Consider the following 13,640-nt stretch of genomic DNA (forward strand, 5'->3'; position numbering starts at 1 on the left):
GAGAATCATCTCCCTCAATGTGCTTATTGCACTCTTTTTAATGCACCTCAGGCCATCCTGGCCACAAGGGATTTCCTCCTTGAAGGCTGGGTAGAGATATCCAGCAGCTCTGTATTAAAATCATCCTTGCTCCTCAGCTTCCTGTGCTGATAGGGATCATTACTGTTGCTCACACCCACAAGAACAGCTTTCCCATGGTGCCACAAACAATATCCCCCACATTAATCAGCACTGCCCACAGTGCCCACAGCTGTAGTGCTACCCTAACACCTCTACTTGCATTACACCACACTGCACAGCTCCCATAGGCTCTGTAGCCCTCTTCCAGTGCCACATATTCTGCCTCACTGGCTTCCCATCTCCCCAGCACCAGTTATCAAACAGTCCCAGCCTGTGGAGAAATGGATCATGTCCAGCAAAACTATCTGAAGAGTGATCCCCCACTGCTGAGCTCATCAGAGTGAGCAGTATTATTCTGTATCTGATGGCCCCTGATTACTACAGACATGGACCTCTGCTGTACATGCTCTCCAAAATGAGTTCATGGGTGATCACCGATCTGCAAATCTTCACAAGTAATGTTCTACAAGGTACATTTCATCTGATTCATTTCGGGATCATTGATGTCAGATTTGCTACTTCAATGATATTTTAAAATTCCAACCACGTAATGCCATGTTGCTACACACCCAAATCATCGGGACATCATCGCACACCTAACATTCTCCTGCCTTCTGATCATCTTCTCCATGCCCAAACCAGTGAGGGCCTCACCAGATACAAGCATCTTCAAAAAAAAAGACTCTGTCCCATACTGACCCTGACCACGCTTCATTGGCCAAGTGCAATGAGGAATGAGCTGAAAGACCAAAGTGTATGGGTGTAATCTGTAAGGAATTATTACATTTAGGATGATAAGGCCTGTCTATTTGCACATTAAAAATTAAAAACAAAGCACTGCTTGCGACAGTGTCTTAGTATCAGTTGCAGAACAGAAAAAATGTCCATTCCCAGTACATCCATTGAAGGCTGAAATCCCCTGCAGATGGGACTTTCAGAGTAGTGCATCACTTATTCCAACAGCTTTTCTCAAGTATTTGTCAATGGAAGTTTAACTTAGATATGGGTTATTTTTTCAACCAAAAGATGAGAAAAATATTATGAACTGACAAGCTAGTTTTCAAAACACACATGCATTAAGCAAATGGATTTTTATATCATTTTTAATGGAAGAACTCATATTCTACTGAGTGCTTACATGAATCTCCCTTAGAATGTCATGCACTATCTACTGTGATCAGTAAGTCAAAAAATACCCTCTTCTTACTGTGAGTGGCTGTGATTTACTGACAGCTTTCAAAAATAAAATGCTTCACCATTTAAATACTGAGGGTAACTTTGTCTTCTATTTACTGCATTAATCGTTTTGTTATTAAACCAGTTATTGTACCCACTTAGAAAATTCCTCAGAACATACATTTCTATGGCACAGACATTTATTTGAATTGTAAACAGAAGCTGAGGGGGTTGCCATGGTGTGATCTTTTGCTCAAAGTCTGTTTACTTCTGTGAGCTAACAACAATACCAATAGTAGAGTCCATAAAATAAAGTATAAAACCAAGCTGCTGCTACTCACCATGGCATTGAGAAGTCCTTATTCAAAGGAAATGAATACTTACCATAAACAAAGGTATGTAGAAAAGTGAGTTGATCTCTTATTTATTTTTTTAAGATAAAATGGCATTTGAATATGTCTTCTGTAAGAAATGCTTTAGAAAGAAGAAAGACTTTGGAAAATGTGATTGTTGTTTTCTAGTATTCTTGCAAAATTAAGTCAGCGCAAGTTAGGATATGCAGCCTAGGTGAACATCCACACTTTGTCACATTAAGGAGGCCCCGGAGGAACAGCAATTGGTGAAGAGCAAAAAACAAAGAGATAGAGCACAGCTTTGGCAATGTGCACCATCTCCAGTCTATAACCTGGATCAGGATGCATGGCTGCACCGAGCTCATGATCGGCAGCTCAGCTCTCCTGAGCCTGAATGTGCAATCACAGCACAGGAGAGCTACAGCCCAAGTGGTCCCAGGAAGGCCCCAGAATTGAACAACTAGCAGAAATGCTTGCAGTGATGTCCCTGAATTGGCCTTTGGCAAGAGCACGGTGCCATTTTAACCACAGAGCTGGAGCAGATTATTTCTAGAACTGATTCTCATTAACTAGCAAAACTCAGCTCACATGAGCTGCTCTCCTGCTGCAAGTGCAATAAACACTTCTGCTTCTCATTTGATGCCAATGGCAGAGATATTTTTATAAATAGACTTACAAGAAGGCAGCCCAAAAACATCTATCCTCCAATTGACAGATTCAAGAATATAAACAAAACTCTTACGAAAGAAGAATGGCTGAGATCAGGAATATAAACCATAACAAAGAGGAGAGAAAAAAAAAAACAACAAAAAAATGATACGATTTCCTCCAACATAGGACTGGAAGTTTAAATTATTCCTTCTACAAAGTGCCATCCAGTTATTCCCTTTATTCGTGAGTAATTTCCTCCTTACTAGACAAATCAATGACAGAAAAAAAACCATGCAGTACAATATAATTTGAGCTGGTTTTACTTTGCTCTCTGTCTTAGCTCTCCAGATCCAAGAAGCATTTTGGAAACCCTGCTTCTCATTCATCCAAGATTCACTGATCTCATTATATCTCAGATGAAATATTTCCCGTTGAGCAGGTCAGCAGTCTTTGACAAATCGCTGTTTTGCTGAAAAGTTTCTTAGAATGTCTGCTTGGAAAAGGTTGTGAGATGCACTTAGGTCAGTGCTGTGATCAAAGCTGGATTTTTAGAGAGGCACATAATCCTCATACTGCACACGTGTAGATTACGTTGAAAACTCACACAAAAAGTCTGATAAGGCCTTGCCCTTTTCCCATTAACTAATCAGTTTAAGAAAGGAGGATTTTATTCTAATTCTGCAACTTTGTTTTCAGTTGCCTAGCTGTCTGCTTCTGCTTTGGAAGTATTCAAATTTTCAGTGTTCAAAAGACCAGTTCATTCGTACCATTTCAGTAATACAAGAATAAGGTTTCCTAAAAACAGAGACCTGTCTTGAAAACCATATTTACAGCCAGGCTTGCATTCTTTCCAATAAAACCATAAGATGGTCTTCTATGAAGCATCTGTTGCAATAAAAGTCCCATCTGAAAGCTGTTCCATTTCTGTTTGGCTGCTCTGGCTGCAGAACACAGCTGTGTTCTTTTGTTTTTTTCCTTACTGTTTGGGTATTGGCACACGAACTGTTGCACAACTGAGCTAAAAATACAAAGCTTCAAACATCCAGGAAGATTTCACATTGTTTTGGCTGTCCATTTCTTTAGGGAACAAAAGTTTCCAGCTCCATAGGAAAGGAAAAAAAAGCTCACTGAAACCCTAGAAGGAGTGAGTCTGAACTGAAGAACAAAACAACAAAACAGCACAGGTGATCCAAGACAAACACGGTTCAGTTGACTACACTTTGCCCATTTGCTCTGCTACTTGTCATCCCAGGTCTTCTGAACCTTCTATCTCACTGTGATTGAGCAACAAGATGGGGTCAGATCACATGGACAGGGACAGAAAACTGCATGAGTTAGGTAAAGCTCAGACAGACCCATGCAACACAGGCAATGAAACCGGTCATCAGATCTTGCTCAGTCTGGTGCAGAGAATGCTCCAGGGAGACCCAAGAGCAGTCTTCCAGTACCTGCAAGTAGGTTACTGAAAGGACAGAGCCAGGCTGCTTACTGCAGTGCACAGTGGGAGGATGACAGACAACAGGCACAAGATGAAAACAAAATGTTTATGACTACGTATAAGGCAAAATTTCATCTTCATGAGAACAGTTAAGCAGTGAAGCATGTTACATGTTACCCACTGTTGCTGTGCAGTCTCCATCCTTGGATGTTTTCAAGACCAACTGCAAAAAGCCCTGGACTGGTTTCATCTCATAGCTGACTCTGTTCTGAGCAGTATGTTGGGCTAGACACATCCCTAGGTCACCTGAATCCTCCTGTGGTCTCAGGGAATGCACCACCAGGTCCCAGAGAAGAAAAAGCTATAGACAGAAAAACCTACACCCAGTTATGAAAATATCCTGCCTCTAGGAAGAACCTCCTTCTAAAGCCTAACAGTCAGTGTTGGCCAAACATAAGCCTGAAGTGTGGTTTAACACTAGCTCCTACTTATACAAAGGAAACCTACATTAACAGAGACCTGCAGAGAAGATGGTAAAAGCTTTTTCAAAAAACAGATAAAGAGTATGATTGATGTGTTCAGACAAGGCTTCCCAATTTTAGACTTTCACACTTACCTTTAAAATACTAAAGGGAAGGGGCTCATTTGTCAGCCAGCAGAACTTCACAGAATCACAGAATGGCCCGGGTTGGAAGGGACCTCAAGGATCATAAATCTCCAACCCCCTGCCACAGGCAGGGCCACCAACCTCCACATTTAAACTTGCAAATGTTAAGAACATTACCCCTTCATTTAACATCTAGAGAAAAAAAAACTGAACAAGTTTTAGGCACCAGATTCGAAACCCATCTAACTTGAAGAGAATTTGTCTATTTTGTAGAGAAATTTTGGTATGTCACATCAAAACAGAAAGTTAATGTACTTAATGTACCCTAATATGGTGAGCAGGTATAAATGAATTATGTAGTGTCTTAAAGTACAGACCAGTAAATACACCCTTAGCTACTGAAGGATATAGATAAGGACCAGAGAACAATCCAAAAAAAAAAAAAGATCTGAAAAGCATCTTGAACACTAAAATAATGTGATACACATCAGAAATACTGCAGCTCACAATAAAATATCTGTGTGAGAACAACAGTGTGCCAGGCAACAGAGAACATTCAGTCTCTATGTTAAGCAGCATTGTTATAAGCTGACCTGCAGCCAGTGTTAACTGTTCATAGAAGCAGAACAGTTAATATTCAGAACACAGAATCAGAAAAGAGTAAGGCTATGTGAGATTTCTGAGGTCAAGACTGCTGCCTTAGGTACTAAAGCAATATGAAGAACAGTTTTTTCTTAACCACTTTATATGTAGCATATATACTATGTATATATATGTATATATATATATATATATATGAGTGTATGTATATTTGATTTACATACATATTAGAACTATTAGTGAACTGTGCCAGAAAAGAGAGAATAAACAGAATAAAGCCAAGCTCTGCAACACAATTATAAGAGCTCCCTGCCCTGGCAAGGACATGACATGAACATCTCTAATTGAATTCTAAAGACAATTTTGGCTGTTTGGGCAATTTTGCATTTCTTCACAAGATCTAGCCTCTATCCAAGCATGTGAAATACCAACTGAGAACATCCGTAAGACTCTGCCAGTGAAGAACATTCCTTCCTTTTTTGTTTCTTTCTCCTGAAACCAGTATTTCTAAATGTTCCTAGTCCCATACAACCCTTCAGCATCCCTGCCCAAAATCCCACTACTGTGCCCATGAGGCAGGTTTAAGAAGAACACTCTAACAGTGCCTTCCAGTTTTGTAAGACTACCAGCCTACTTTGCAGAGTACTGGTGAGAATGTACCAAAATATGGATTGCCCATATTGTCGAATTATACTGCTTCCAGTTGCAATTTTAACTATAATTTGCTTTTGATGTAACTAAAACTGAAAGGAAAATGTGTGCATATTGCATGGAATAGACACAGTTGAGTGTTTTCTCAATTGAACAATATTTTCAAATGGATAACTTTTGTTTCAAGTAACTGCCTATCAGTAGCTAGCATATTTTGTAACACTCAAAGCAAGAGAAAAAGAAGTCCCCAACAGACTTCTTACAGCTTCGATTTCATTTTGAAGTGTCAGACTCTGTGTCACTGGAAGCAGACATTCCCTCTGCAGCACTTGTAAGCTGCAGCAAAACAGACACTCAACTTTCCAGGCTCGCTCAGCTGAAATCCCATTAAGACAAGAAAGAAGTTTATACTTTCGTACCAAAGCTATGGTAAAATTTAACAACAAATGAGGCCTTTAACAGAGTGGCTACGTAGCCTTCACTTAAAAAGGGTTTTACTCCAAGCCTGTTGTTTGAAAGACTTTTCATTTTGTCTGCACAGAGCAATGCAGTCATTTGTTGTTGAGAGACCAAGCCGTACACGGCTGGTAGGGTCTCCCACCTCCAGGCTTCCCAGAGCCCTTGCTGGTTAATGCCCATTCCTTCTCTGCCAGGTGCCCAGCATCCTGACACTGAACAAATAGCATCCTACTCTACCAAATTCACCATCACCCAATTTCCACATGGCAGTTTTGTCTGACTACAGTGATCTTGATTCGTTTGCTGACAACAATGAAGATGGCACTATTCAGAGGCTGCCAGCATTGCCCATGTAGAAAGATGGCCATGGGGTTTTCCGTCCCGTCAGTGAGGTGTCGGTCTTTCAGTCTTTGCAAATGGTGAAGCACTCTCCTCTAGCTGATGAGCTTGCTTCTGCCTCTTATTTAGATGTGACATTCATGCTGTTCCTCTGCTTCTACATTTATGTTTCTTAGAATTCTGCAGATAGCTCCCACCAAACACAAACTGTATTAAATGAAAAACACTTTGCTGCCCATTAAATCATGATCCAATCTTCACAGATAATGCAACATGGCTGTGATGTTTCTTCTCTTTCAGACGAGTTTGCCAAAAGACAGGCAAGCATTCCAAGTTATTTCTCTTAAATTCAGTAAGACTCAGGGATAGGAAAATCTAGAAATCCTTCCAGCTTCCTTCTACATGGCCTGAACTATTCAAAACATGGAGAGCAGTTGGCAACATTGTCCTTCAAATTTAGAGACACAGCTTCACTATAAAAACGAAACCTTTTTTTTGCAAAACCCACCTCAGAAATTGCATCTGGGTCAGGAAATCAAATACCAGCATATATAATTGGATTTTCTTTACTGTTTAATTTAAATGCTCAACTGTGAAAAAGGTAGGTTTTAAAAATAAGGTGCTGGTGGCAAAGTCAGACAAATCTTGTATAACTTATACTGCAATACCCTCTTGTGGCCATATACAAATAGCTCATCTAAATACCTGAAGCTTTCTTCTCCCATTAAACAAAAACAAAAACCTATTTTTTTTCCCTTTTGGAAAGAACTAGCTCACATATTTGTCGCAGACAAATCTGTATCAGCATCACTTGTCTGGTAGCAACAAAGGAAGAACCTCAGTTATGTTCTTCTTCTGCACAATGGGCCCTGACACTGCTTATCAGAGAAACTAATACCAAAATTAACCCTTAAGCAAAGGCATCATCTCCTACAGCGACACCCATAACAACATTTCCAATTCTTATGTCACCAAGCAGAGGAAATAAAGACACTATATTAATTTTCATAGACAAATACAACATGAAGCCACAATTAACATTAACCTGCTGCAGGATGGAGTGAATTCGTTGTGTTAACCCAAATGAGTTCCACTCTTCCACTCTTAAAATCCCAATGTTGTTAGGGAAAAAAACAAAACAAAACAAAAGCTAAACCAGCAGATGATAATAGTAGGGGAAACAGCTCAATACCTGCAGAACTATTGAGCTGGTAGTATACCCAGTGGCCTGAATGGGCTACAGATTTGTCCACTTAGGAATCTAGAGCAGTCCCCAGAAATGTCACCCTTACACTAACCTTGATGTGCTTTGATGGTGCACAACCACACCCTTAGTGGAGAGCAGTTATGAGAACATGGAATAGTTTAAAAGTATTTGCTCTTAGTCATCTGTTTTGGGAACAGCAGCTATTTTTTTTTTAATTCATATAAAAGTCACAACAACCACAAAACTTATTTAAACAGCCATTATCCCACTCCCATCTGCAATTTCCAGAGGAACAACTGGCACAGGATGAAATGTCCAACCACTGTATATGTAGACTTACAGACTATATTCATGTAATGGCAGAAATGCTAACTGGTAAAGACTCCCTTCTTTTCTGAGGTTGCAGAGTCATGGACCTAAATATCTGACTTCAACTTACTAGCTCACTTTCAGGAAGGCATTCCTGCTCTCCAACTGCATCAAAACCAAGTCAGCTACATCTCCTGCATCTTTGCAGACAACATTCAATAGAATAGACTCTATGCACTGCCCAGCAATGTTCCCATGCAATTTATTCAGTTACAAGTAATTTGGAAACTATGTACTCAGCTGATAATCATTTTTAGCTTATTTTCATATGAAATTTGCAGAAAGTGACTTGGAAGGGGGGAGAGGGGGGAGGGGGTATAAGATAGAAGGGGACAGACTCTTTAGCAGGGTCTGTTGTGACAGGACAAGGAGAATGGTCTCAAACTAAAGGAGGGGAGATTTAGACTGGAAATAGGGAAGACATACTTTTTACGAAAAGGATGGTGAGGCACTGGCACAGGTTGCCTAGAGAAGTGATGGATGCCCTGTCCATGGAGACACCCAAGGTCAGACTGGAGGAGGCTCTGAGCACCCGATGGAGCTGTGGCTGTGTTGGTGCATTGCAGGGGAGTTGGACTGGATGGCCTTTAAGGGTCCCTTCCAACTCAAATGATTCTATGATTCTATGAAAGATTACAATAAAAATAACAGAAGAACTTTGTAAACACTCATGAAAAAAAGTATTCCATTCACAGGTATAGCCTTTCCATCAGGATCTTTTCCAGACCTGATCAGAGCCTGAATTCCCACATGCATTGATAAATTAATTGGGTCTTCCAAGCATGCCCCATGTTCCTTTCACAGCGGTTAGATGCCACTAAAACCCCATTCTATCTGCATAGACTGCACTAAAACTATCTATCTGCATACAATCCAGTAGAGGATCTTGGATTCTAGAAGAGGAACAGAGTCAACTATGAGGCCTGGCTGCAAACAGCTCATTTCTTCAGTTATAGGGCTGTGTGGATATGTGACATTTTTTGTTCTTCTTGGCTGAAAGAGACAGAAAAAAGTTTAGGCTTCAATTCTCTCAGAAAAGACAACAACACAGACAAAAAGCCTACTAAAATTTCATTCAAATCCAAAGCAAACATTTTGTTTTGACATCGATTTTTAAACTCTTCTTAATTTATGTTATTGCAATTTTCAAAGTCGTGGTAATTCTTCCAAATACAGAAATAGCTTTTGCTCAAAAATGTCTACATGAAATGTTTGGATTGTTGCACAGTTACAACTATTTAAAAATATATTACTTCTTTGCCAAATTCAGCGTGTATTTCCCAATAGCCCCAAGTAAGCACATTTTCAAAAAAGAAAAATAAAAAAGAAAACTAAATCCCTAAAAAAACAGATTAGCATTTACTAGAAAGATGAAGCACGAGGCTAGAATTCATCTGGAGCTGCTTCCCATGACTTATAAACAAGTCAGTCGAGAATTGAAGAGGAAATTTATACTTTAAATGCCTCATTTTCCTGCAAGTCACCAATACTTGAGGAAGTGACTTAATACCACAAACGGCAGCAGGCTGACTGTAAGGCTGACAAACTGATATTTCAAACACTGCTTAGAAAATTCTCACTTTTATTTAACTATTTTATGCTAATAGTTCCTGAAAGTTAATTAAAAAGTACTTCCCATAGTTGCTTAATACCTTCTGGAGAAATCTCTGAGTACTTTAAAAGGACTTCTTATGATCTTTGGATGCAATTTTTTAAATCTGAAAATAAGGAGCTTTAAGAGCACAGTTGCATTGAAATATCTTCTTTCAAACAAAAGAGCTCTGCCCCAAACAGAGTCCAAGGCCTCAGCAGCTGCCTGCAGTGGGTTTCTGCTCCCTTTCTGGTGAATATTCACAAGCCAGCCTGGTTTCCAATGGAGACAGTAAACACATCAGGGAAAGCAGAAGCTTTCTGGAGGTTTTGCTTCTGCCACACAGCTCCAACAAAACTCCTGACAAAGTCAGCAGCAGTCCCAGTGCATGCTTTGCATTAAACCAGGCTTTGCTGTTCCCGATTTTGAACATAACGTGGTCTCAGCTGCAAGCAGCACACACCATCTTCCTGTGCTTGCTGCTTACAGCTGGAGGCTGATGTAACAAGTGTTTCTTACAAAACTGTTGTTACCACAGAAACTTGTTCAACCTTCGTGCAATGAAGCAACATGAAGCAGTAGGAAATGATCATTAAATAACATGGAAGCAAAACAGTGCTGAGCACTGCCTGTCAGTGCTGGTGTGCACACTCATTTTCTTAAAGCAGTCCAAATCTGCAGCTGAAAGAAATGTTGGGAGAGGAGGAGCTCTGAAAGCAGAAACAATAGCAGGTTTAACCTTCCTAAAGTTTCAGTAGATCTGTTATAAGTGTCAAAATGGACATGCTGGAAAAAGGTACTGGATTCGGCAGGAACACCTTGACTGGTTCTTGGCATCCAGCAAACACAGCTCTGGGGCAATCAGCCTCAGCTCCACCTCTGTCTCGTGGCAGCATCCGGCTTGGAAGAGCACATCTGGCTGCTAGGTCCAGAACAGAGGAGCAGGCAGCTCTGCAGCAGGACCAAATACAGCAGGATAAGGTCTGGAGGGAGTCTGTGGAGGCTGAACGAAGAGGAAGAAAAATCTGGTAAGTTATTTGTTCCAATTCTGTCAAATAGCTGTTGGAGATGGCCCAGAGGAGGGCCACAAAGATTATCGGGGGGCTGGAGCACTTCCACTACAAAGACAGGCTGAGGGAGCTGGGCTTGTTCAGCCTGGAGAAAAGAAGGCTGCGGGGTGACCTCATTGCAGCCTTTCAGTACCTAAAGGGAGCCTACAAACAGGAGGGGAATCAACTCTTTGAAAGGGTTGACAACAGCTGGGCAACGGGAAATGGTTTGAAGTTGAGGGAGGAAAGATTGAGGTTGGATATCAGGGGAAAATTTGTGACTGTAAGACTGGTGAGGTGCTGGAACAGGCTGTCCAGATAGGTTGTGGATGCCCCATCCCTGGAGGTGTTCAAGGCCAGGTTGGATGGGGCCCTGGGCAGCCTGGTCTGGTATTAAATGGGGAGGTTGGTGGCCCTGCCTGTGGCAGGGGGGTTGGAGATCCTTGAGATCCCTTCCAACTCAGGCCATTCTGTCATTCTGTGATAATTCACCTGTCCTCTGCTCATCCTGGCAGTATAACTGATGCTCCCTGATATCCTAGGGCTTCATCTGAAGTCTATACTATCAAGCAAAGTTTTCTTCTGCAGGGTCCTTGGATCAGAACCTACCACCTTAGCATCAGAAAGATTCTAATGCTATATTAACTCTGTTCTTCTTTACTGGGCAAAATATATGCCAATAACTCCTGGCACACTGAGGAAGCTGAAAAAGAGATGCAAAGAAATGCATGTTTTATGTGTTTTAGCTTTATAGGGATCTCCACAATGACGATATGAATGTGCCAACCTTTATAATTTATTGCAGACACACTGATATTATCGCCACTTCTCATATTCTTGGAAATGGAAGTTGAACAGAGTGTTCTGCCAAAACATGATTCTGGAGTCCCAATCTGTAAATCTCCTGAACATACCCTACAAGCCACATGAAGACAGGAAAATCCCATTATTTCAGTGCTTCAGCAGAAAGAACAGTATGGATACATGTATTCACCAGTTACCTGAAAGAGCCAGAAATTAAGATCCTCTCTGTCTCTGCCACATAACTTGTGAAGTGCTTCTGTTTGTACTTCAGTACACAACACAGACATGCTTCTTAGAAGGATATTTTTGGTAAAAGTAAAAACAGCTCCAGTTCTGCCTATGCACTGGCTATGCACTAGCCAAGCAGACAAAAGGAAAAGGCAGAGAATGAAGCACACCACTTTTAGGATGATTTTAAGAAGGGAAAAGAAACCATCTGAAAACTCCTGTCCTACTCAGTCCTCTGGAGGAAATAGAGATAATAGTTTGGGTTTCTCCAATGCCTGCTTTGTTGTCTGGCTCTTATTGCCCGAGGGCAGGGCTGAAGCCTGGACTCTGACTCACACAAAGCCTGAGCTGTGGTTGCAATGCTGCTCTCCCTCAGTTGTATACTCAGGCCCCTTTTCCAGTGGGCCCAGATCCTCCACACCCATTCTGCAGCAAAGGCAACAGGAGGGATGCTACATCTGCATGTGTCTATTAGGGTTCACAGTCATGGATGTCAGTGCAAAGTGTCATGTGTACTGAGGGTAATACATTACACAGCTAATGCATGCCCTGCTCTCCATCCTTGGCTACATAGACGAACTCAGATGTCTAAAGCCAGCACAGCTGCCTACGGCAGGCTACACAGGCTACAGCCTGCAGGGCTGCAGTCCTTTGGCTCCTCATCCCCACCACAAAAACAATGATGGGGAAAGCTTGCTATGAATTTGTTGTCTGACCTAAAGTGGGTACAGGCAAATGGCAGAGACCCAAACTTTTCTCAGTAACCAGCAGTTATAGGGACATCCAAACCTGGCATACTCATACAGTGCTCAACATAGCAAGATGAATAAAATAGGGAGCAACAAAGACAAAAGATTTTAAACTGCAATTTTTACTTCTATTCCCAGGTACCAGAACTGGAGTTTCCTAAAGGACTATGACCAAATGGTAAGTTTCAAACAAATACTTAACTGTAATCCAGACTCTTTTTAGCTTGCATCACTTTGAAAGACACTAATATTTTAAATGGAGCATATTTAGGCATAACTGGCAAATGTTTTAAGACTTAAATCTTTAGGAAAACAAAAGGGAGCTGAGGTGCCATTCATCTTCCATAAAGAAATAGAGCTTGTGCATACCTTCAATCTACTTCAGTGTTAATAACTTCATGCAGAGAAAAGTGCTAGAAGAACCAGCTTAGGGAAAAAAAAAAAAAAAGAGAAAAAAAAAAGTGTAAGATAATGTCATACTAAAATCCAAGTCACTACTGAAAACAAAATGAAAAACCTCCCACATCACAAGCACTCCAGAGCAGGCTAAATTCTTTCTCTCCTGACATTTTAAGCAACATATTTAAAAATTATTCATTTCCTTGTGCTATCTTATTCCCATGAAAAATAATAGGAAAACTTTTCACTGTACTTCTGCAACACTTTCATGTGCATTCAGTATTACATGCTTACAACTTAATTTTCAAAAAGCAAAAGAGCTGATGTCACTAATAATCTCAGTAACCTGAATTTTCAGAAGCAAAGGATGCAACCCCAAAAACTTCAGCATTAACGGTCTTTGTTTCATCCAGGGTAACAAAAAGGAACAGAAGCCTCTACCAGACTATATGCCTGTGTTTTCAAACACAGTTCCCAATTCCACCAACCAGAACATTGGCAGCAGGATGAATACTGAACTTGGCAAGATGCTGATAAACATGGATTACCTCTTCAGCAGGGGAGCACAAAAGAGGAAACTTGAAGATGACCTCCAGCTTTCCTAATGCTTCAAGTAAAAATACCAGTAACAAAGCAAGTGAAAGAGATCTAGCTAACAGACTTCTTTCAGATTGAAAATAGCAGGTAACAAATTCCTCATCTTCCATCAGAGATCAATAATGCTGTCCAGCATGGAACTTTTTCAAGAGCAAAGACGTATGCCACCAAGCAATGCCTAAGGAGACAATCCTCTTCAGATTTGAGGTAACTGGGTCATATACAGTGAGTCAGGACCACAGATCCCATCCAT

The 13,640-nt window shown here is 40.8% G+C and overlaps 1 protein-coding gene across 1 annotated transcript; it reads left to right on the plus strand.

Annotated features, from left to right (window-relative positions):
- Positions 1–10,335: 10,335 nt before the first annotated feature.
- Positions 10,336–13,395, plus strand: CIMIP5 (ciliary microtubule inner protein 5; the record flags this gene model as incomplete). Its single annotated transcript, XM_079532556.1, has 3 exons — positions 10,336–10,589; positions 12,530–12,569; positions 13,204–13,395. Exons 1-3 carry the CDS (start codon positions 10,339–10,341, stop codon positions 13,393–13,395), a joined length of 483 nt encoding a protein of 160 aa, XP_079388682.1. The 5' UTR covers positions 10,336–10,338.
- Between the last annotated feature and the right edge of the window lie 245 nt (positions 13,396–13,640).

Source organism: Tetrao urogallus (assembly GCF_951394365.1).
Source record: "Tetrao urogallus genome assembly, chromosome: 2".
Taxonomy (NCBI): Eukaryota; Metazoa; Chordata; class Aves; order Galliformes; family Phasianidae; genus Tetrao; species Tetrao urogallus.